The 23117-nt window shown below is 45.6% G+C and overlaps 1 protein-coding gene across 3 annotated transcripts in view; it reads left to right on the top strand.

Annotated features, from left to right (window-relative positions):
- The window catches only part of Fndc3b (fibronectin type III domain containing 3B), a 312865-nt gene that overhangs the window by 54718 nt on the left and 235030 nt on the right, over positions 1–23117 (top strand). For all 3 annotated transcript variants that reach the window (XM_031376473.1, XM_031376475.1, XM_031376474.1), the window contains exon 2: positions 19291–19429. In XM_031376473.1, the coding sequence (XP_031232333.1) occupies positions 19319–19429 (111 nt within the window). In that variant the 5' untranslated portion in view covers positions 19291–19318. The remainder of the gene's footprint in view (positions 1–19290; positions 19430–23117) is intronic.

Genomic DNA, 23117 nt, shown 5'->3' with positions numbered 1-23117 from the left:
AGGTGTCTCTGTGATGGGATTGTCTTCTATGATTCCACACTGGTGACTGTGAGGTGTTCCTGTGATGGAATTGTCTTCTATGGTTCCACATTGGTGACTGTGAGGTGTTCCTGTGATGGGATTGTCTTCTATGGTTCCACACTGGTGACTGTGAGGTAGGTGTTCCTGTGATGGGGTTGTCTTCTATGGTTTCACACTGGTAACTGTGAGGTGTTCCTGTGATGGGGTTGTCTTCTATGGCTCCACACTGGTGACTGTGAGGTGTCTCTGTGATGGGATTGTCTTCTGTGGTTCCACACTGGTGACTGTGAGTTGTCTCTGTGATGGGATTGTCTTCTATGGTTCCACACTGGTGACTGTGAGGTGTTCCTGTGATGGGATTGTCTTCTATGGTTCCACACTGGTGACTGTAAGGTGTTTCTGTGATGGGATTGTCTTCCCTCAGAAGTTTGCTCTTCACTTCTCATCTTGTCACCAGAACATTTGACAGGGTGACTTTACCTAACGTCACTCTCTGTGATTACATACATAGGTCCCACACGATTCAAGAGAACTGAGTAATTGCTATTGCCTAGAGACTCCTCGGCCCCCAGAATCCCACTACACATTCCATGTTGATGAGACATAGACAGACCCGTAGGACCCTTCCAGAGTCGTTCCAGTAGACCATTTTGTTATCAAAGAGGACAGCCCCGGGTGCGTCACTTCTCCGAAGGTCCCCATGCCCCAGTGGAAAGGCATAGAAGTAGATGATGGTGATGTTGTTGCGATTCAGGTGTTCTGTGAGGCTAGGCTGATGTGCTTGTGAGCTAGATTTTAACAAAACTCCAAGAGGAGAAGAAGTGCTGGCTCAGGTGGTAACATGTTCCTACGAACAAAAAAGTTATGTTCAAAGAATTTTAAAATAGAACAAAGCTTAAAGTGTAAGGTTGTGAAGAAAGCAAACCTTGTTCTATTTAAGTTGCAGAACCAGGGATTGAACCTAGGTCCAGGCCGGTGTTAGCAAAAGGCTCTACTGTTGGGCTACTTTCCCAGTCTGTTTTTTTTTTTGTTTGTTTGTTTGTTTGTTTGTTTTTTTGAGACAGGGTTTCTCTGTATAGCCCTGGCTGTCCTGGAACTCACTCTGTAGACCAGGCTGGCCTTGAACTCAGGCCGGCCCCAGCCTGGTTTCTATATAGCTGCTAATAGACTTGTGTTCTAAGCTGTTGGGACCAAAGACTTGAAACTTGAAAAACATTTTAAAAGATTGTAAAGTAAAATTTGGCACTAAGCTCAGGTTAATTCACTGAAGAAAAGATCAAAAGCTAAATGAACTATCTGCATGGGCCTCATACAAGGGCACTACAGCGTCCACGTGTGCTGGGCCGTCATGGCCAGCTTATTAAAGTGCCACCATGTCCACGTGTGCTGGGCCTTCATGGCCAGCTTATTAAAGTGCCACCATGTCCACGTGTGCTGGGCCTTCATGGCCAGCTTATTAAAGTGCCACCATGTCCACGTGTGCTGGGCCTTCCCTTTTGCCTCCGACTCAGGCACTCTCGGAGCAATATCTAGTCTTGAAGCTCGATGCATGATCAGTGTCGTGGACAGAAATATAGATTTTTAATCTTTTAAAATTTTGTTTTGTGGCTAGGTAAGCTTTGATGAGACATGTCACCAACATGCTTGGCAGGGAGCTGGCTTTGTGGGTAAGGTGCTTGCACAAGGTCCTGAGTTTGAATCCCGAGAACCCATGTAAAGCTCGATGTGCTGGCATGCAGCTGTAACCCAGTGTTAGGTGCTGACGTGGAGGTAGAGATAGAGGGCAGCCAGTAAGGCTGCATGTGCACACTGGGAGCAAGAGAGCGCCTCTGAAGGTGGAAGGCGAGGACAGACACCTGCCCTGCACGTCTGCACCAGGACACGTGTGTGCCCTCTCAGATTCCAGAAAAGTAAAGATTACAGGAAAACAACTGTTGCCATTGCCATTGTCTCTATTGCCTGCAGCAGTCAGTCCAGGGATGAGCTGCCCAGTTTTGTTCCCATACTATGTAAAGTTGGAGGTACCTACCGACTGGGTTTGCATGAATGGCAGACCACAAAGGTGTGTGGCGAACAGTGTGTGTCTCAGGTTGTTCCCTTCAGGGAACCGTGGCTTCTTTCCCCTTCCTAACAAAACGACATTTAAAACTTTAAAATTTTTATTTTATTATTATTTTTTTAATTTAGATTTTTATTATTTTATGCATATCAGTGTTTTTCCTGCGTGCATGTCCGTGCACCACATTCGTGTCTGGTCCCTGAGGGGATGGTACACTTCCATGCAGTTGCTGGGAATTGAACCCAGGACCTTTGCAACAATAAGTACTTTTAATTACTGAGCCTTAGCCCCAACTTTTTTTTTTCTTTTTACATTTGAAGCTGGACCTGGTAAAGCGGGCTGTATGTCCAGTTACTCAGGGCATGGAGGCAAGAGGTTCACGAGTTCAAGGCCTGCCTTGCCTATGCGAGTTCAACCTTAGCCAGGGCAACTGAGTGAAGCCCTGTTTCAAAATTAAAAGTAAAAAAAGGCCTGAGAGTCTGGCTCAGTGGTAGAGGGCTCCTCTAACGTGTTGAGGGCCTGGGCTCCCCGGTGTTGAGGCTCTGGGCTCCCCGGTGTTGAGGCTCTGGGCTCCCCGGTGTTGCAGGGAATAAAAAGGAAAGCATTAAAAAAGACAAAAGCTTCACTTCACCTTAGTGTGAACACGTCACTGTCATCTTTCCCTGCTTTCTTTTGTCCCCCACTCCTTATCCTTCCTCTCTTCTAACCCCCTAGCATTCCTGATGGGGTTTCCCTTTGTTCAGGCTGACCGTGACCCTGGGACCCTGTCACCTCCCAAGTATCCTGTACCAGTCCACGAGAAAGTTAACATACGATAATCGCTCTTTCCCAGGCTAATAGAATGACACACTAATAGAATGGCTTGTTTCTGTTAACCCATCCCTCTCAGACTGGGCGAGCCATGATGGCAGCTTCCTTTCTCCATCCATGGTGTTGCCGTGGTGTTTGGTCGCACGGATGAAGTACCTCCCAGCTTCCAGTCCATGCTTTGCCGTTTACTTTCATACACATAAGGTATTTGGAGTCGGGCCATACATTTTGACGGCCTGGTTCTCTATTAGGAATTTTACTGGCAGGGTTACACGTCATTGCCCAAGGTTAAGTGTTCGGGGCCACGTACCCTTGCCTTGATTGCTGGTATGTGCTGCTTGTGAAAGAGCAGCCAGTAAGTAAGACATGTCCCCATTTTGCTCTAGGAAGGTTTCGAATGAACTTTTTTGGCTTTCTAGAAAACTTGCATGCATGGCAGACATAGATGCATAATTGTATTCTGATTAATTCGTAGAGTTCATTCATAATTCTGTTTAAGAGCTGCATGCATCTAGTGGTATGTCATTCCAGTGAAGTATCATTTCCAAAGAAAACAAACATGCTTTCAAGTGCACATGGGGCTAACCAGTGATCATCTCTTTTTCCTAGTTTTTTCTCCCTTCTTTCTGCCAAGATTAGGAACCAGTCCTTGCTTAGACTGTCTATCTGTCTGTCTGTCTGTATGTCTGTCTGTCCGTCCGTCCGTCCATCCATCCATCTATTTATAAATTATTTTGTAGTTGAGACTGTCTTTAAACTCAGTATGTAGCCAAGGATGACCTTGAGTTGATCATAAGTCTGCTCCTGAGTGCTAGGACTACAGGCGCGTGTACCACCTGGACTGGTTTTTGTTGTGCTAAAGGTAGATCTAGGGCTTTGTTCCTGCTGGGCAAACACTCCGCCAGCCAGCCGAGCTCTATCTCCAGTCTTCATCTTCAAAGTTAACATAACCATCAAAGAGAAGAGATAGGAGCTGAGAGGTGTCTCAGTGGGTAAGAACACTCACTTGGCAACCATAAAATCCTGAGTTCAAGTCCCCAGCACCCATGTAAAAAGACAGGTGTGGAGTCTTGTGCCTGTAACCTCGAGACTGGGGACTGGGGACTGGGGACTGGGGACAGGGGACTGGGGACTGGGGACTGGGGACAGGCTAATCTGCAGACCTTGCTTGCCAGCCAGTGGAGTGAAAAAGGCAAGGTTCAGGTTTAGTGAGCCCTTTATCTGGGTGGTAAGGGAGAGAGAATAGAGGAAGGTGCGACACCTCGCTTTTGTCTCAACGTGCTTGTATATGTGTGTGTGTGTGCAGTGTGTCTGCACACTAATGTGCGTGGAACATTCACACACAAGCCAAGATTGACGTGCTCACATCATTGCAGTCATGCTGCTTCTGAGTATGTATGTAGTTGCTGACCGTTAGGACTCGCTTTGTTATTCCCGGTAGCTTAAGACTGAACCTCTATGCAGTGTTACAATATTTGGTAACATGGACTAAAGTGTGGGAGGAATGTTTTTGCGAGGTTTTAAGAGGGCCGGTGGAGTGGAGTGAGTCTGCTGAGACGGGAGTGGGTAGTGGCTTCTTCAGTGGTAGAAGCCTAGGCTACTCAGAGACCCTACCCTGTGTGTCTCTCCGCCTGAGCTTTTCAACCCTTTTGAGCCAGTTCTGGATGAACGAGTTGCCTCAGCTAAAGTATGTAACAGATTCTATTCTTAGGCTTATCCTCGCTGGTTCTCACTAGATTGGCAGGGTGCACTCCACCCAGAAAAGTCTAATTTATTTTGGCAAAAAGAGGAGGCTTTTATGGAGCAGGTTATCTAAAAAAAGTAACCCTAGGGAACGGGCCCCACCCAAGCCCCCCCCTCGCCCCCCCCCACCCCTTTTAGACGTTTGGGTTGGTCTGAGTGAGCATGCCCAATCATCTAATTACTCAGCAAGATGACCCCAGGGCTGGTTTTGTGAATGTTACTAAACTCTTACTTAACCACAGACGTTCTGCCTGCCGTTGTCTGACCCACAGTCAGAGTTGAATGGTGGCAGTTAGTTCTGTTTGTTCTAGGGTAGCGTTAGAGTATTTCGTTACTAAAATTCCAGCACTCACTTGGTAGAAAGTAATTGAGTTATATGGGTTTTTTTTAAAGTTAATTTTTATCATTATACAAATTCTAGATGCTTGTTATAGGTTATTTTAAACATATAAGTAGGAAAGGAAACCCGTAACTCATTTATTGCTGCATTAGCCAGTAGATGAGCTTGTGAACAGTTTGGTTCTACTTCAGCGCAGTGTTTAAATAATTTATATAATCTGACTGTGTGCATCTCCCTGAGCATTCCAGCACGAGCGAGCTCCTCCTCAGGACAGTTTTGGTTTGCTTTCCTCCTGTTGCACAGCGACTTCCTGAAGGCGGCGGGAGGGAGGATTTCTAGGCTGGGGAGATGGGATGCAAACATGTGAACCAGAGTTTGAGCTCTGGAACTGACTGTTCGCAAAGCAGGATGTGGTGGGCAGGCCTGCAACCCCAGGCCTAGGCGGGCCAAAGGAGTTGGAGCATTGGGTGGGCCACACAGGCCAGCTAGTCAGGGCCAGTCAAGGCCAGTTAGCCCTGAGAGAGAGAGAGAGAGAGAGAGAGAGAGAGAGAGAGAGAGAGAGAGAGAGAGAGAGAGAGAGAGAGAGAGAGAGAGAGAGAGAGAGAGAGAGAAACAAAACAAAAACAAAACAAAAACCCACCAACAACAAAAGGTGGATTGTACTAAAGAGGGAAACCTTAGGTTGTCTTCTGGTCTCCACATGGATGTATACACACACGTGTGTACATGTGACCATACACACACATGCACACGTGCACTTGAGAGTGCTCTATTTTGTTGTATTTTGAGGAAATAATTTCATGGCTTAGGGCTTTAATTTTCTAAATTAAATTTCATTGAAAAAAAATCTGTGTGTTTGTGTGCCCATGTGTGTGGAAGCCAGAGAGGGCCCTTAGTGTTGCTCCTCAGAGGCTGGCCACTGTCTCAGTGCTTAGTGACCGAGGAGGAGCTACGCTCCGGGGATGAAGCCTCTGTGTGTGTGTGTGTGTGTGTGTGTGTGTGTGTGTGCGCGCGCGCGCGCGTCTATCTGCATTTTAATTAAGCAGAATGATGCCTTGAGAGATTTATCTAGAAAAATGGAATGGGACCTTTGACAGTTTTGCTTTCACCTTGGGAGGGATTCCAGAGAACTGCAGTGAACAACACTAGCTTTGTTGGCTTCCATGTGTAGGCAGCCAGGGTCTGTGAACAGGGCACTTGGAGTGGCTCACCATCCTGGCGACCTTGGAAAGTTCTCTGGAACTGCAGAGGTGCTCTGCACTGAGGCCTGCTTCCTGTGTGAGTACCTATTGTCGTGGAGAGCGTCCTTTGAATGGGAGATTTGTGAACAAGGTTCCCACAGCTCACAATGTGGCCTCTGGGCAATGTAAATATGCATTCCACTTAGGGTCAGGCAACAGGGCCTGGCCAGAAGCCCCTTGCAAAGAGAGATATTTTGGAGTTCCACTTATTTATAGTGGCCAGTGGAAAATTAATATGTCTGTTAAATCTATTTTTAAAAATGAAAGGGAAGTCTCTGGCCCACAGTGCGTCTGCTGAATGCAAGTCTGTTTGCTGGAGTTTGCTAGTTCACTGCTTAGGAAGTGAATTTCAATGTCTTCCTGATCATTCTCTGTGCTTGAGACTTGAGGTTCTTGTCTGAAGTTCTCTTTAAGCCTCAGGAAAGCAACTTTTTTTTTGTTTTGTTTTGAAAGATGTACATAGAAGAGTGAGCCTAGATTATACTTAATGAACTTGTTGCAGAATTTCAATTGGGCTCAAGTGAGCATCTGTCAGGGATGCAGTGAGTGGAGCAGGAAGGATTCTCACCTAGGCATGAGCACACAGGACTGACTGTCTGGACATTGGTGACACTGATCTTTGCTTTTAATGGAGAGTGTGAGTCTGATTATAGGGGTATAGGGATACAGAGTCCTTTGCGCTGCACTTCGACCAACTGTGTCTGAGCACTCCACAGACACTCTCCGTTTCGACAAGGTGTGAATCTCTGTAGTGGCCCCTGTCTTTGCAAAAAGAAGCTTCTTCGATGGTGGTTGAGTCCCACCAGGGGGAGACTGAAGTTGGGCACCACTGAGAAATATTTCCTGTGGTGCAGGAGAGATGCCTCGGTGGTCAAAAGTACACAGTGCTCTTGAAGAGGACTCAAGTTCAGTTCCCAGCGCAGGTAGGGAGTGGCTTCCAACCTCCTATTCCAAAAGATCCAAAATCCACGGGCACCGGTCCTCATGTGTACATACCTGTACGTGGATACGCACCTCCATGCGATTACAAATAATGAAGACTATTTTAAAACGAAGATTAAGGCAGGGGCATGATCTGAAGATAGTCACCTTTTCAACACTTGTCAGATTTCAAAGATTTAAAGAAGCCACAGCTGGGAAGCCAAATTTAGACAATGGGGCTTATAGATGAAAGGCCTCAGACAGAGCGGAGGTCTGCGGACATGTGCAGAGTTCTGCCAGAAGTGTCTCGTGTGGATTCGTTCCTACCTAATCCTGTATAGTGTTTCACCGTAATGCTGTTTACCCTCTTGCCTTTAGTTTAGACTCCCGAAACAGGGCCTGGCACATAGTGGTAAGTGTTTGTTGGGCAGTGTCTGGTTAGCTTTGGTCAGGCTCATTGGTGTTTGAGTGTCTTTTTGGCCAAGTGCTTTTGGAGCATGGCTAGTATGTTATTTTGTTTTTTGCAGAAAGAAGTGTCCAAGGTTTTTCTGTGTATTAGATAAAAAGCCCTAAAAATGACAGTCTTAAAAACTGCCATAGCAAAGCTCACTCTGACAAACTCCCCAGAGGTCGGCTACCTGCCAAGCTTCCTGGTCCTGTCAGTTTGTCTCTCTGTTTGATGATAGCATACCTCCTCGTCACCAGGGGGCCACTTTAGTCCTTTGTAATTTATTTCTGCCTTTTTCCCTGCTCTTAAGCTTTTTAAATGTCTTGTTATACTTCCTTGTATGTGTGTGTGTGTGTGCATGTTATAGTGTGTGTGATTGTATGTGTGTGCGTATATATGCTACAGTGTGTGATTGTGTATGAGTGTGTGTATGTATGTTACAATGTATGTGATAGTGTGTGAGTGTGTGTATGCATGTTACAATGTGTGTGAGTGTGTATGACTGTATGAGTGTGTATATGTGTTACAGTGTGTGTGATAGTATGTGTGATAATGTGTATGAGTGTGTGTATGTATGTTCAGTGTGTGCAATTGCGTGTGTATGAGTGTGTATATGCATGTGACTGTGTGCGATAGTGTGTATGAGTGTATGAGTGTGTGTATGTTACAGAGGGTGGATCTGTCCTCTCCTTTGCCCCATTGCTTGCAGGGAGTTGACTTGAGGTAAAGGCAGCTAGCTCCCTCTCCATCCTCTGCTCTAAGTCTTTGCCATCTGGGCTAAGAGATTGGATGATGGAGTAGCTTAACTTTCCTTAAGGTATCTATCTTAAAATGTGCCCTTCAATTATGAGATCTCTGTCTTGAAAAGGTATCACTGAAGCCTGAAAGCCGTTTGCTGTTGTAGAAGGGATGGGGCGCGTCTGGGTGAAGAGGTTTGGTGCTCTTAGGGTCCCTTTGGGATTTACCTTCGCCGCTCTTCTGGGTTTGGTCTTCTGTGGTCGTTTCATCAGACCTCACCAGCATGGCCATTTTGCTCTCCATTCCTCCAAGTGTTCTGTGTTGAGAGTCCCTGGTCTTTGAGAGCTCGCTAGGAACCCTGTCTCATTGCTGCCTATCTCCCATCTGCTTCTCCTGGGCAGAGACTTAGATGTCATGTAAGTTGTGCTGACCATTCACACGAGAATGTTGTGAGGCCTGATAGAATTAGTGTGAATGGTTCTCAGAGCTCCCGCAGACCCTTCCAGAAAGCAGTGCATTGATTATGCTCACACGACCCCCTCCCTTCCCCGTTACGGGTGCTATGCTTAGTTGTTAGTACCCAGGCAGATGTTGTGATAGCTTACATGTGAGCTTCATTCATACTTGATCTCTAAGTAGAGATAAAAATGCAGGTCGGTTGTATGAACTGGTGTAGAAGTCATGCGTTCAAGGACCAACTCCTTATTCTGTAGGTAGAGATAGTGAGAGTGAGGGAACCTGTGCAGAAGTCCTCAGACACCTGCAGTACCGTAGGGCCTGCCTAAGTGCTTTCATCACGCCAGGCATGCTGCATCTGCAGGCCGCCTGAGCCATGCGCCAGGTTGGACGGGAACACAGGGTTTCTGACTCCTACCGCTACCACCACAGTAGGCGTTCAAGGCGGCCCAGACTGACCCTGCCTGACTTTCCTTCTATTGTCCCTTGGGAAGGAGCAGAAGGAGATATACATAACATTCCACATCTCGCTTACAGAAAATACACGTTTTTCAGTTACTGTCAGCCTCAGCGAGAGTATGCTGCTAAGCTGACTCGGCCACGTGTTGAGAAGGGCTCATCATTCTGGAATGTTTTCTTGGGATGCTAGGCTGCCATCCTTGGGATGTTCAGGCGGGGTGTGAGAGGTACTGTGGTATGAGGGGACCTGGAATCTAAGTGTGCCAGTAAAAATGTCTGATTCTGCCAGCAACCTTACTTAAATACTAGTCAGAAACAATGAGCTAAATAAACAAACCCTTAGTAAACTTTTTCCATAGATAAGTTTGGTTAATATTTGCACAACTGTGATATGGATTTGGGGTCTAGAGATTGTGTATATATAGTGATGTAATTTTTTTCCTTTTTATTTTCTGTAAAAGTTTGGTGTGTGGGGTGTGCTATGAAAGAAACCTCTGTATATTCATGGAGACTTACACTTGGACTTTATCCCTCATGAAAACAGTACTTTCCCCAAGTAACTCTGGGTGTTCTGCCATGACTGCACTGTGAATGACTTCAGCAAAGCCACTTAAAAGTATATTCCAAGCCAGGTCACAAGGAGTAAAGGGTCTGTGAACACTGTCCTGATTCGTCAGGTGTCCAGGCTTGGAGCTGGGGTGTTGGGCATTCGAGGTTTCTGTCCCCAGCCCACACCTGTGGATCTGTGGAGTGTCCATGCCAGGCCTGCACAGCCAGCTAGTTAGTTAGTTTCTTTCCCTTTCTCTCAAGAATAAATGGGCAGTTCTCTGGGGCTTACCGTTCATTTTGATCTACTATCATTTTATTTTTAATGGAAAGAACTCCGTTTCACAGGATTTCTGTCAAAGCTCCCGTGCTTCTAATTGGTTGCAAAAGCCAGAGTATTTTTAAACTTCAGATTTTTTTTTTCCAGGCAGCTGTGATTTCACTTCAGTAATGAACACATATCAGACAAGAAGGCAAATTCCAGACTATTCGTGCCTCAACCAACCAGCTGGGCACATACCTCTAGGTAGTGCTCATGTCTCAAGAGGGCTTTCTGCACGAACAATTATCACCTTGCTTTCCTTCATTCAAGTGGCAAGCCATGGCAAGTGTCCTTGCACAGGGTAGAATTCAGCTGTAAAATTAGATTTCATTGGCATAAAAACACAGCAATCACCAGCACAATGTGTGTTTTGGTTTTCATCCTACTGAAGTCCTTCCTCCCCTTAAATAAGGGGGCTGAAGCCACTCCCAAACAAGGAAGACAGCTAAGCTTTCACATTCTCCGGTTTTGATTCTAGCTTTAGTTTAATCTGTATTAAGTAAGCATGGCAGGGAGTTGGTGCTAAAACATAATCTCTTAAGAACAGAAAGGAACGTGAGGGTTCATCTTTAGTTCTGTTACTTTATAAAAGACAGAATTAGTTGTTCAACTTTAGAGTCAATTACTGATAAACCCCAAGATTAAAACTTATATTTTCTAGTAGTGAATGTTGTGGTAGCCTCCCCACCTGGTCCCCTCCACTTTCTCTCTCTCTCTCCCCTTCCCTGTCTCTCCCTTTTTCTTCCCCTCTCCCCCCACCCCTCCCCTCCCCTCTCTTCCTAAACTGGTCCTTTTGAGCGGTTTTCACAGTGGAGCCTGGGAAATTCCGTTAACAGTTACTCTTCCTCCTCTGTCTTTTCCTATCTTTTCCCTCTAACTATTTAACTCAGTTTCTAAAGCAGCGGGGGCGGGGTGGGGGTGGGTGGGTGATTTACCTGTGCCAAGTACCTTTGCTCATGTTCATGTAAAGTGTGCAGGAGAGATTTAGCGTAAGGAAATTTGCCTGACCACCCCTGGGCTTTCGTGTCGTATCTGTGTCCCAGGTCAGGCTCTTGGCGGCCACTGTGATGGTACAGTGTAGTGCTCCTGGGAAAGGAAAGGAAAGCTCTCTCCTCGCTGGTGCAGTGAGGTGGTCAAGACAGCTGTGCATGTGTGGGTGAGCAACTCTTCTTAGGATTTTAAATGGAGATTTTGATATGTTTCCATGTTGTTTTAGTCCCTTCCCTCTATGGATTCTGTTGCTGTATCCATAGCTGTTATATTAAAAGCCCTGGTTAGGGGACTGGAGAGATGGCTCCGAGATGAAGAGCACCCGTGCTTGCAGAAGATCCGATTCTGATTCCTAGCAACCACATGTTGGCTATTCATAACCATCCAAAACTCAGTTGCATGGGACCTGATATCTTCTGACCTCCTCAAGCACTAGACACACATGTGGTACATAGACATACATGCAAGCAAAACACTCAAAAACTAAATCCAAAAAAAAATCTAGGTTACCTTTTCAGGAAAGGCTGGATAGCAATGATGGCCTCTTCAGAGTTTCTAGGTCTGGAATTAGAAGTCAAGCACTTACTTTTCAAAACCAGTGTCTGAGCCTGGTAGTGGTGGCTCATGCCTTTATTCTCAGCACTCAGGAGGCAGAAGCAAGCATATCTCTGTGAGGTCTACAGAGTGAATTCCAGGACACTTAGAGCTACACAGAGAAAACAAAACCAGAACCAAAAACCAAAACAAACAGAAAACCAGTATGAGGTAGAGAAGGGAAGAGGGAAATGGAGTGTCAGATGGTGCTTGACAGAGCATCTATGGAGGACTGCTTACAGCCGGCCGTCCTGCTGGTTTGCTGGTCCTCTTCTTTCTGAGGCTTGCCCGGAAAGAGAAGGAAGGAAGCGTGCTCTTAGGAAGCTGTCACTCCTCGTGACTGACAGCAGTTGTAAATAGTGACCACCTCAACGGGGAGGCTCTATGTGCGGCCTTTTCTTCACTCTCCACCATATGATTCGATGTCAGATTTTGATTTTTTTTCATTTTTACTACAACTACAACATAAACACATAAATCAGCTGCACAAATGTCTGTCATAACTTAAGTTTTATTAGGTTATGCTTTTCTCTTAGAAATGAACTAGAAGCCAGTCTTGCACTCCCTTGTAAAACCTCAGTCATCTCATTTAAATTAGTTTAAAAGAAAATACCCAGTACGGTAATTCCTTAATAGCCTCCCTAACTTCTGTACCACTTACAGCACAGCCCTCCCCCACTCCACCAGCACCCCTCCAACAACACCTCCCCCCAGCAGCATACCCCCTATCCCCAGCTTCTGAGGACTTCACCATTCCCCAGTATCCTTGACTCTGTGTACTTCTTCCAGTTCCCAGAACCCTTGGTAAAGCCACTTTTAGCGTTAGGTAGGTAGAACATTTTTTCTGGTATAACATTCACAGTTTTCAGAACTGATTTGTTTGCTTGTTTTCCTGTGTGGCGGCTCACCTGCCTTGGTCTCCTACAGGCATAGACGGCGTCACTTGGCTTCAGCTGGAGTTTTTAGTAGAGAAGGAATCTTTCCTAAAATCTGAATCAAGCTGTGAATTTTCCAGTGAGCCCATGGCACTCTGTTTTTTAGACTAAAGAGCAAGCATGCATTTCCATGGTGTTTAGTTGTCTGATAGTGCCTAGTTAACCTGTTTTTAATGGGAAAGATACAGCTCTATGGAATATGCGGACTCGATGTTAACATTATTGACATATGCAGCGCCAACTCTGAGATTTTTGTGAGTTTCTTTTAATTCTCCGTGTTTGATGGGTTTAGAAAGTGCATTTGTGGGGTGGGGAGACCGAGGAAGGATGCCTGCCTGGGGTAAGCTGGCTAAAGGGACTAGCTATATATAGTTTTCAAGCTAAAAGCTCAATAAGAAACCTTGACTCAATAAATAGCCTCCACACACACCTACACATGTAAACATGCACTTGTACATGTGAACCTACACACATTTGGAGATGCATACACACATGTACACACATACATGTACATATATCACACATGCATATACAGTGAAAAAATAAATGCATTTGAAATTGGCCTATGGAAGCAAACCAACATGTGAGTTAGTTGTTCCCTTCCTCCCTAGCCTAGATGTCAGCATGTTTGAGAAGTGAGCGAGGGGGCCTGAGCCTTAGCTTGGCTGTGTGTAGCTGTTCATCTCCCTTCATGTGCCGTGGCTCTGCTCCCGAGTTCTGCCTTGCTTCCTTCTGGGTGGTGGTCTTCTGTTGTTCCATCTCTTGTCATCTGAAACTGATTCGTGTACTGGACTGCCAGCTCACATCTTGAATTAATGTAAGGAAATTTGGGTCATTGGCCCACTGAGTGAGGATCAGGACACATTGTTACTAATTTGAAGGCCCGGTTCCCAGACGTAAGAACTCCCAGTAGTGACTAGGCCTTGGCTTTTAAGAAGAATGCTCTTCCTAGTATATAGCTGCGCCTCTGGCCTCTGGCCTCTGGCCATGGATCAGCAGTACTTCCCTGCAAATCAGGCATTTCATGAATTCGGCCTTTTATGTTTCGTAGAATAGGCTGGTGCCAAAGTACCTTCTTAGACTTGGAGGAGGGCAAGCAAAGAAAGAAGAAAAAGTACCAAATCGAATGCCTAGAGAGATGGAGAGACTGGCATACCTTTGGAGATGATTGCAAACTATGTCTTTTCAAAGGAATTAATGATAGCTGTGAGGAGCTGCTCCCGTTATCTATAGAATGCCCTTTTCCCACTCTTGTCTTACAGCTCAGGATCTGAGACTGGCATAGCCTGGCCAGCAGTGTACCAGGGATTTGCTCTCCTAGGAGAATAGCTAAGAACCACAAGGGCTCACGTGGTGGCTGCCCCTTTCATTCAGAACACACGGTTGGGCCCAGAGCACTTGTGGCTTTAGTGTTTTGATGTGTGGTTAAGGGGGGAGGTTGTGAGGGCCCGTGGTTGTTACCAGATTCTCAGGGCTGGACGTCTAGGTAAAGAGTAAAATAGAAGAGGGAACTGCGGGGAGCTGTGTGTGCGTGAAGAGGTTAGTGGTCTGAGGGACAGTGGGGTCTCCTGTGGGTAGGTCCTGTGTACTTGTGGTGCTCCTTTGATTCAGATACTGAGTCCTAAAGTAGATTTGCCTAGCTCATTTCCACACCTCTTGGGCAGAAGGCCAAGGAAATGAATGCTTCCTTAGTGTGGCTGCTCCTGAGTCTCTCCAGCAGAGTGTCTATCAGTTCTTTACCCAGAGCGTACACACTGGCCCTTAGCTGCTCTTGCAGCTGCTAGTGGAGCAGTGGTCAAAGAAGATGGTGTTTTAAGGTATATATGGGAGTTTCTGTGGCCTCACCCAGAGACCATTCCAGACACCAAATTTATAGTATCATTCTGAGATTAAAAAGTGATTAGTGATTGTGTGTGTGTGTGTGTGTGTGTGTGTGTGTGTGTGTGTGTAAAGAAGAATGGGCCAGGGTTGTAGGGCACAGAGAGAGAGACTGAGTACAATACTTCAAAGGAACTAAGTCTGGTGGCAGAGTGTCTGTAATTCACAGTTTGAGGCCAGCTTGTGGTTCATAACCAGAACCCATCTCTGTAAAACAAGCAGGCACAAACATCACAAAGCAGAGGCGAGTTTGGGGTACCTAACACCAGAATGCTGCAGAAACTCCCAGACAGATCAGCGTCCTAAACAGTGCCTCCGGATCCGTTTTAGTAAGATATGAATGGTCTGCTTGCTGTGTCATACAGAAAATCTGTAATTCCCACCTCAAATCATGACAGATGAATCTAGCTGGATGCAGGCCTTCCATCCAAAGGCACCACAGCGCATCCCCACATTCTCTTCTTCTACGCGTCTTAATTATTTTACGGCCCCTAACTTGCTTCTCTCCTGTTCTCTCTGTGGTTTATGGTGCTAGGCTATTTCCATCCTGGAATAATTTTAAGGGCAGCTTGATAAGTAGCCAGCTGCCTTGTTAGGTATCTGGAGATGACTGACTCCTGTTTCCGCGTGTCCCTTATACTCTGATCAAGGGATAAGTGCCCTGCGCGTGCTCACAGAGCACAGAGAGGGCTCTTTTAAATGTTTGCTGCAAAGATGGCCGTCTACCTTATATTCTGTTGAAGGTAGTCTGATTTTTCTAAAATCTTATATATTATACATGAGGTCTTTCTTTCTCTCATATGTGTGTGTGTGAGTGCATGTACTATGTATGTATGTATGTTACCGTACACACGGAGGCCAGAGGGCATCTCTCGGAGTCTGTTGTATGCTCGACACCTTCCTTCACTGTTTATGAGCTTGGCCTCTAACTCTGCTTGGGTTTTGGCACTCGTGCGTGAGAATGCTGCTTCACAGGCCCGGATAGGCTGCGGGCCCTGTTGTTATTCAGCATGGGGAAAAGCAGGAAGATTTTAAACTGGAATTGTCAGGGTTAGATCTGTTGGTGTTGAGTTATTCTTGCTCCTAGGGGCCCTGGAATACTTGAATTTTGTATCTAGTTGAGTTTTGCTATCTAGGCTCTCCACATACTACCCCCAGAACCAACATACATACATATATATATATATATATATATATACTTTGAATTGAATTTGAGGCTCAACTCAAGCATATACAGTGTTTGTTGGACTGTACACAGCATAAATAGCTTTAACTGTGGGCAGATCCTGATTAAGGAACCATTCCCCCAGCACCCATTTCCTGGAAAACCTGTGTCCTTTTTTCTATTACTCTCACATAATGCCGGGAATGGCAGGACCGAATGTAGCTTATTTTGCCTTATTGGGCGACGAAAGAGGGAGTTCAGGTTCCATGTGGTCTAGGAGATGGTCTAGGGATTGTTGTCCTGTCCCAATGGGACTCAAAGCTAAGGAAGGGAAGAAAGAGAAGGCAGAGTGCCCCATCTGCATCCCTTTCTCTAGCAATTGCCTGCAGCTCCTGTATGGGAAGAGTAAGGGAAGCTTGCAAAAGAGCAGAGAGTACTTCTTACACCAAGCAAGACCCCAGGTCTCCAGCACCGTAAGCCAACTTGCATTTGAAGTGAGCATGCATGGGTCTATGTGTCTATGTGTATGCGTGTCTGCATATATATGTGTGTGTGTGTGTGTGTGTGTGTGTGTGTGTGTGTGTGTGTATCTGTATATATGTTACATACATATGTGTGTGTCTGTGTATATATGTGTCTGTGTATATATTATATGTATGTGTGCATGTGTGTGTCTGTGTATATGTGTATGTGTGTGTATATGTGTGTCTGTATATATATGTATGTGTGCATGTGTGTGTGTCTGTATATATGTGTATATATTGTATGTGCGTGTCTGTGTATATATGTGTATGTGTGTGTATGTGTGTATATGTGTGTATATATATGTGTATGTGTGCATGTGTGTGTTTCTGTATATATGTGTATATATGTATGTGTGTGTCTGTGTATATATATGTGTATGTGTGTGTGTGCGTGTGTGTATGTGTATATGTGTGTCTGTATATATATGTATGTGCGCATGTGTATGTGTCTGTATATATGTGTATGTGTGTATATGTGTGTCTGTGTATACATTATGTGTATCTGTGTATGTGTGTATGTGTCTGTGTGTGTTTGTACACTCGAGTTCATGCAGACGAGGCATTAGTGAACCTTGCTGTTGGTCCTCAGATGCTGCCACCTTGTTTGTTTTTGGTTTTTGAGAGAGGCTGTAGATTTGCCTGAGCCCACCGATTAGTCGAGGTGGGTTGGCTAGTGAGTCCTTAGGGCCATCCTGTCTGTACGTCCCAACACTGGGATCACAAGGGCACAGCACTGTGCAGCATCTTGTACTGGGTTCTTATGCTTCTGCACTGAGCACTTTGCTGACTGAGCTGAGTGGCCAGTCCAGGTAGACTTCCTACGAAATATCAGCTGAAGTGTATACTGAAGAAACAGGTCCATTTGAGAGAAAGTGGCAATCTGCCCCTGTAAACTTGTAAAGTTAAATGTATTAGAAATGAAGTGGACATGTACAGGAGCGCTCCTTCCCCGGCAGTGGTTAGAGTCCCAGTTAAGTTGTCCTAATGTCTGTAGGCTTACCTTGATTTTAGTGTAGGAGTCTCAGGCTAGACCACTGGTCTTTGGGCCGTGTTTTCATTTGCATAGGAGGTGAAGGCGCATCCCATAGCATATGGTCCATAAGGAAGAATGGTGCCATTAACACTGCCCTCGTGTCTTGTCCCCTAGGTGGGCAGTACTTCCTAGTTTGTCCACATGGAGCTCTAATGGACAGTATAACACTTTACCTATTTAGACTGAAAACATTGCCTGTTGGATGGCTCTCAAGTATCGTCATCAGGCGCTTCCATAGGAGGGAGCTTCTTGTGGGTGGATGAAGGGGAAGCCATGTGGAATATTCAGAAAGGAAGTGTTCAGAGATGAAAAGAATGATTTGTTTCTCTCTTACCTGTTTGGTACAAATCCAAGGCAGCCACGAAAGAGTTTGCTGTTGCGTTTGGACTGACTGGAACAATAACAGTAAAATGTTCCTTAGCCAAATAGCTTTGAATATGAAATTTTGAGCGAGTTTTTATGAATGATAAACTCTGGCCTTTAAATGCTTCTGAAGGCATCTACAGTTGGGCGTATGTGGCACACGCACACACTTCCCATGCTGGTGGCTTTTGGATGCCACAGCGGACGAATGTGTGAATACTTTTTTATAGAGCAGGCTACAGTCCCCTAGGAATGTTCTCTTCCTCCTGTGCTGTCGCTGACGACAGAGGACAGTGCGGTTATGGGAGGGGGCAAAAAAACTCTGTGCTATTTTGGTTATAATTATGAATTTCATTTATTCTGTGGAAACAAGGGAATCTTGCTTTTGAGCCCAAGTGACTTGGGTGTGTCACAGATACAGAAAAGCCCAAAAAGTGCCTTAGCGAGAAAGGCCCTGTGTGTTTGACTCAAAGAGTGATCCGGAAGAAACATTTAGAATGTGGGTGATTGTTTTAGTTGGGATTTCGGTTACTTGTGCCTTACCTAGGGTTTCTATTGCTGTGAAGAGACATGATGACCACAGCAACTCTTACTAACGAAAACGTTAAATTGAGGCTGGCCTACAGATTCAGAGATTTTGTCCATTGTTGTCACTGCAGGAAGCATGACAGCATGCAGACATGGTTCTGGGGATGGTTGAGAGTTCCACATCTTGATCTGCAGACATGATAGCATGCAGACATGGTTCTGGGGACGGTTGAGAGTTCCACATCTTGATCTGCAGACATGACGGCATGCAGACATGGTTCTGGGGATGGTTGAGAGTTTCACATCTTGATCTGCAGACAGCGGGAAGATACTCCCATCCTAGGCCTGGCTTGAGCATATAAGACCCCAAAGCCCACCACCACAGTGACTTCCTCCACACAACCTAATAGTGCCCCTTCCAACAAGGCCATACCTCCTAATACTGCCACTCCCTGCATGCCATGAATACAAACATGAGTCTGTGGGAGCCATTCCTATTCAAAACCACCACAGTGACTATCAGGTTAATGGCTAGTCAGAAACTGCAGTGTATGTATTAGTCTCTGGTGCTTGTTGTATTAAATGCTTCTAAATGTTCTTTTGATCTTCATGAAAGGGAGAGTTTTTTGTAAATGTAGGGTTTCTTCTGGGATGTATCTAAGTTTCTGTTTGTTATTTTTGCCATCTCAAAATGTGATCCCGGGGTTGCTGGAGAGATGGCTCAGTGGTTAAAGGCACTCGCTGCTCTTGCAGGGGTGCCATTTCTAGGCACCCCTGTTGGGTGGCGCCCAGCTGCCTGTAACTCCAGCTTTATTGGATCTGAGACTCTCTTGGCCTCCCTGGGACTTGAATACATGTGACATGTGCATAAATGATTATTTTAGGAAATGCAATCTCATTTTGTCTTCAGATATCTGGGTTGGGGTTGTTACTATTATTTATGTTTTAAAGTTTTTTATCAAAATGCTTGGAGCCTGGTTTTGGCCTGAGAGTTCTGCTCATTTCCTCGACCCATCCTGCTCTACCCTGGGGGCTGACACAATACTCAGCAACAGTTCTCTCTGATGAGGGTCACACGGGCTGCAGCAGAGAGGAACACTTGATTGCCCACTTTAGGTAGCTTTTATTACAGGTCATTTCTTGTTGTTTTTGTAAGCATGGGTGTTTCTCTTGCAGGTAGCTGGTTGACGACAATTCTCCATGAATGTACGTCACCATGATGATGACCGACCAGATCCCCCTGGAACTGCCACCTCTGCTCAATGGGGAGGTGGCCATGATGCCCCACTTGGTGAACGGAGAAGCACCTCAGCAGGTCAGTGAGCCTCAAGGGTCCGTGTGGGAGACGGTGGAATACTTGGTTTATTTGGGGAGTCAGAGGCCTTTGCTTTTTGAACTTTGCTGTTCTAGAGAGGGTTTTTGTTGTTGTTGTTGTTGTTGTTGTTGTTGTTGTTGTGCAATTACTGTATTATTTTAAAAATACCTGAAAAAAAAAGTTTGAGCTCTGAAACTCTTAGCCCGTTTGGCTGGTATTCTATATAAACAAAAACAAAAACAAAGATTAAGTTTGAAAACAATGACTCATTGAGAGGCTGTTCATTCCTCTACTTTGCTTGACAAATCTATGTGACCTTGAGTGGAAGATGAATAAGCCAAGGTGAGACAGCTCTTCCCTGCGGGTGGAACTCCTGGGGTTCCAAGTGGCACTTTCAGATGCCACTCCTGTGTCAGTCACTCCCAGCTTGACATCATGGCACACGGCAGCTACTCAGAGAGTCAGCTGTGCAGCATTGAGGGACAAACCAACCAGGAAGGACAACTGTGTTCACATCCCTGGAACTGAAGTATCCCTAATAAAGTTATGTTTTCTAAAACGTGACTACAAGATTGTGTTCTGTCTTATAATTACATAAATATTTTTCCTTTGTACATTTCTTAAGAAGCATAAGCATACATGTTTTTTGAATAGTAGAGTTGAAAAATAGTTAATCCAAAATATACTAGCATTTCAAGTGAGCCAAACGGTTATCTGCCTGACATGAGTCCATGCCTCCTCCCACAGCATGGCCGTCGCCGGCCGTCTTTGTCAGGTACCTAACAGGTCCTTTGTATGCCTTCTGATGGCTCTGACGTGGCTGCTCAGTTGTTTATTAGCTTATTCTGTTCTAGACTGTGACTCTCTTAAGAACAAAATATATCTAACTGGGACCAGAGAGATGTCTCAGCCAGTCAGAGCGTTTGATGCTGGCACTGTTGGTCCATTATTAGGTTCCTGATGCCCATGGTGGGTGAGCTGCTTGTACCTCCAACTTTGAGGAAGCTGCCATCCCCTTCTGGCCTTCATGGCTACTGCACACGAGCACATATGCACACAAATGCTCACATCAAATAAAAATAAAATGAATCTTAAAAAAACAAAACGAAACTCGTACACCTAACAGGTGCTTGGTGAGCATTGGGTGTTTGAGTGAGGCCCATTCCTTCCCACCCCTGTTGGAGGGTCTCTGTCTGTCTGGATCACTCTAGCCTGCTGTGCAGTATCTTCTGTTTTATACAGGTTAAACAGCACGCTGCCACCCAAGTCCCCTTCCCCGCTGCCCTCCTGGTCCTCAGCTATGCAGTCTCTACAATGTTCTTCTCACTGTCCCTGTCTCGAATTTCATTCTCTCCTGTGGGCCTTCCATCGGCAATGCCTACCTAGTTCATACCTCGACACATGGGCAACTACCTGTGCCCTGTGCCCATGCCTACCTAGTCCCTATGCCTCGCTGGTGCCCATGCCTCACGAGTGCCTGGTGGTTGTTTTCACTTCTGCTTTTTTGCCTGATTCTCCATATAGAAGCCAGAGCTCTCTTCCCAAAATATAAAGTGTTTCATATTCATCACTTACTCAAAGCCACCTGGTTGATCTGTAGTGTTCTAGCTGTTTGTGGAAAGCTCTGCTAATTCTGTGAGCAGTTTCAGGATACAATGCTCTGTCTCCTTAATTTTTATAAATTAAAAGACATTTAAAGTCCAAGGTATTCAGATGTGATTAGCTTGGAAAGTAGCTCCCGACTCCTGTTGGCTCACATAGCCAGGCTTCCCGAAGCCACCTTTCTGCGTTGCTGTGTCGTGTTCTTTCTGTTTTGGTGATTTCGTCCTCATTTTTATGATTCAGTTCTCCCAGAGCAGCCTTTTGTAGCTTATTAGCTAGCATAAAGAGCCCTCAGTTTTAGAATTTTCCAGTCTTCCCTTCAAAAGTGAACTCCTTCGCACAGAGACTTAACTGAAGAGTGAGACGATGACGGGGGTATTCCCAGAACACCACACGGCATCTCCCTGCCCTGTGCTTTTGACTATTCAATAAGTAGAATCTGCCTTAATAAATTCAGTCCACTGGGAAGAGTTCTAAAAGGCTAAAAGTGGAATTTTTACTAATTTATGTACTTTATAAATAGATTCCAAGCTTTTTCCAAATGAAGGGTACACTTAGAAAATGTCCCAGGGGCCTCAGAGAAGTTTGAGTTCGATCCCCAGTCAGGGCCGGGAGGATCTGGGAGGCTTCCTAGCCAGCCAGTTTAGACTCATTGGCAAGTTTCAGGCCACGGAAAGACTGGCTCAAAATAAAGTTGCTAGTGTCTTAGTAACAGCACTGGAGGCCGACCTATGCTTTTGCATAAATATGTGCATGTGCACACAATATGACAGAGATTATTTCAGTCTTAGCCTAACTGTTAGATATATGTGGAAGCATCAACATTTACATTTAACTATTTGGTGGTAATGTAAAATTCTCCTAAAGGGGAACATTGTTTAGTGAACAAACTATTTGAAATAGTCTTTTTTTGTTTTTGTTTTTGAGTCAGGGTTTGTAGCCCTGACTGTCCTGGAATTCACTCTGTATACTAGGCTAGCCTCGAACTCAAAGGTACTCCTTAAATCCCGAGTGCTGGAATGAAACTGTCTGGCAGTTTGAAATAATTTACTCATCAGGTCTAGACTAAGGTCTATCAGGCCTGCGTGTTGCTTCTCCGTCTCTCACTGTGGCTGTGCCCAAGCAGTGGCCTGCATGCCCACTTTCCTTCCTTTGTGTGTCCCGAACATCCCCAGCCTATGTCCTTCATCCCTTTACCTTCTCCTCCTCCATCCCTTTAGCTTCTCCTCCTTCATCCCTTTACCTTCTCCTCCTTCATCCCTTTAGCTTCTCCTCCTTCATCCCTTACCTTCTCCTCCTCCATCCCTTTACCTTCTCCTCCTTCATCCCTTTAGCTTCTCTCCTCCTTCATCCCTTCAGCTCCTCCTTCATCCCTTTAGCTTCTCCTCCTCCATCCCTTTACCTTCTCCTCCTTCATCCCTTTAGCTTCTCCTCCTTCATCCCTTACCTTCTCCTCCTTCATCCCTTTACTTTCTCCTCCTTCATCCCTTTACCTTCTCCTCCTTCATCCCTTTACCTTCTCCTCCTCCATCCCTTTAGCTTCTCCTCCTCCATCCCTTTAGCTTCTCCTCCTTCATCCCTTTACCTTCTCCTCCTTCATCCCTTTAGCTTCTCCTCCTTCATCCCTTACCTTCTCCTCCTTCATCCCTTTACTTTCTCCTCCTTCATCCCTTTAGCTTCTCCTCCTTCATCCCTTACCTTCTCCTCCTTCATCCCTTTACCTTCTCCTCCTTCATCCCTTTAGCTTCTCCTCCTTCATCCCTTTACCTTCTCCTCCTTCATCCCTTTACCTTCTCCTCCTTCAACCCTTCAGCTCCTCCTTCATCCCTTTACCTTCTCCTCCTCCATCCCTTTACCTTCTCCTCCTTCATCCCTTTAGCTTCTCTCCTCCTTCATCCCTTCAGCTCCTCCTTCATCCCTTTAGCTTCTCCTCCTTCATCCCTTACCTTCTCCTCCTCCATCCCTTTACCTTCTCCTCCTTCATCCCTTTAGCTTCTCCTCCTCCATCCCTTTACCTTCTCCTCCTTCATCCCTTTACCTTCTCCTCCTTCATCCCTTTAGCTTCTCTCCTCCTTCATCCCTTCAG

Source organism: Mastomys coucha, unplaced genomic scaffold (assembly GCF_008632895.1).
Source record: "Mastomys coucha isolate ucsf_1 unplaced genomic scaffold, UCSF_Mcou_1 pScaffold17, whole genome shotgun sequence".
In the NCBI taxonomy this organism is placed as follows: Eukaryota; Metazoa; Chordata; class Mammalia; order Rodentia; family Muridae; genus Mastomys; species Mastomys coucha.
The sequence above is the reverse complement of the archived record's forward strand: the minus strand, read 5'-3'. Positions and strand labels throughout refer to the sequence as shown.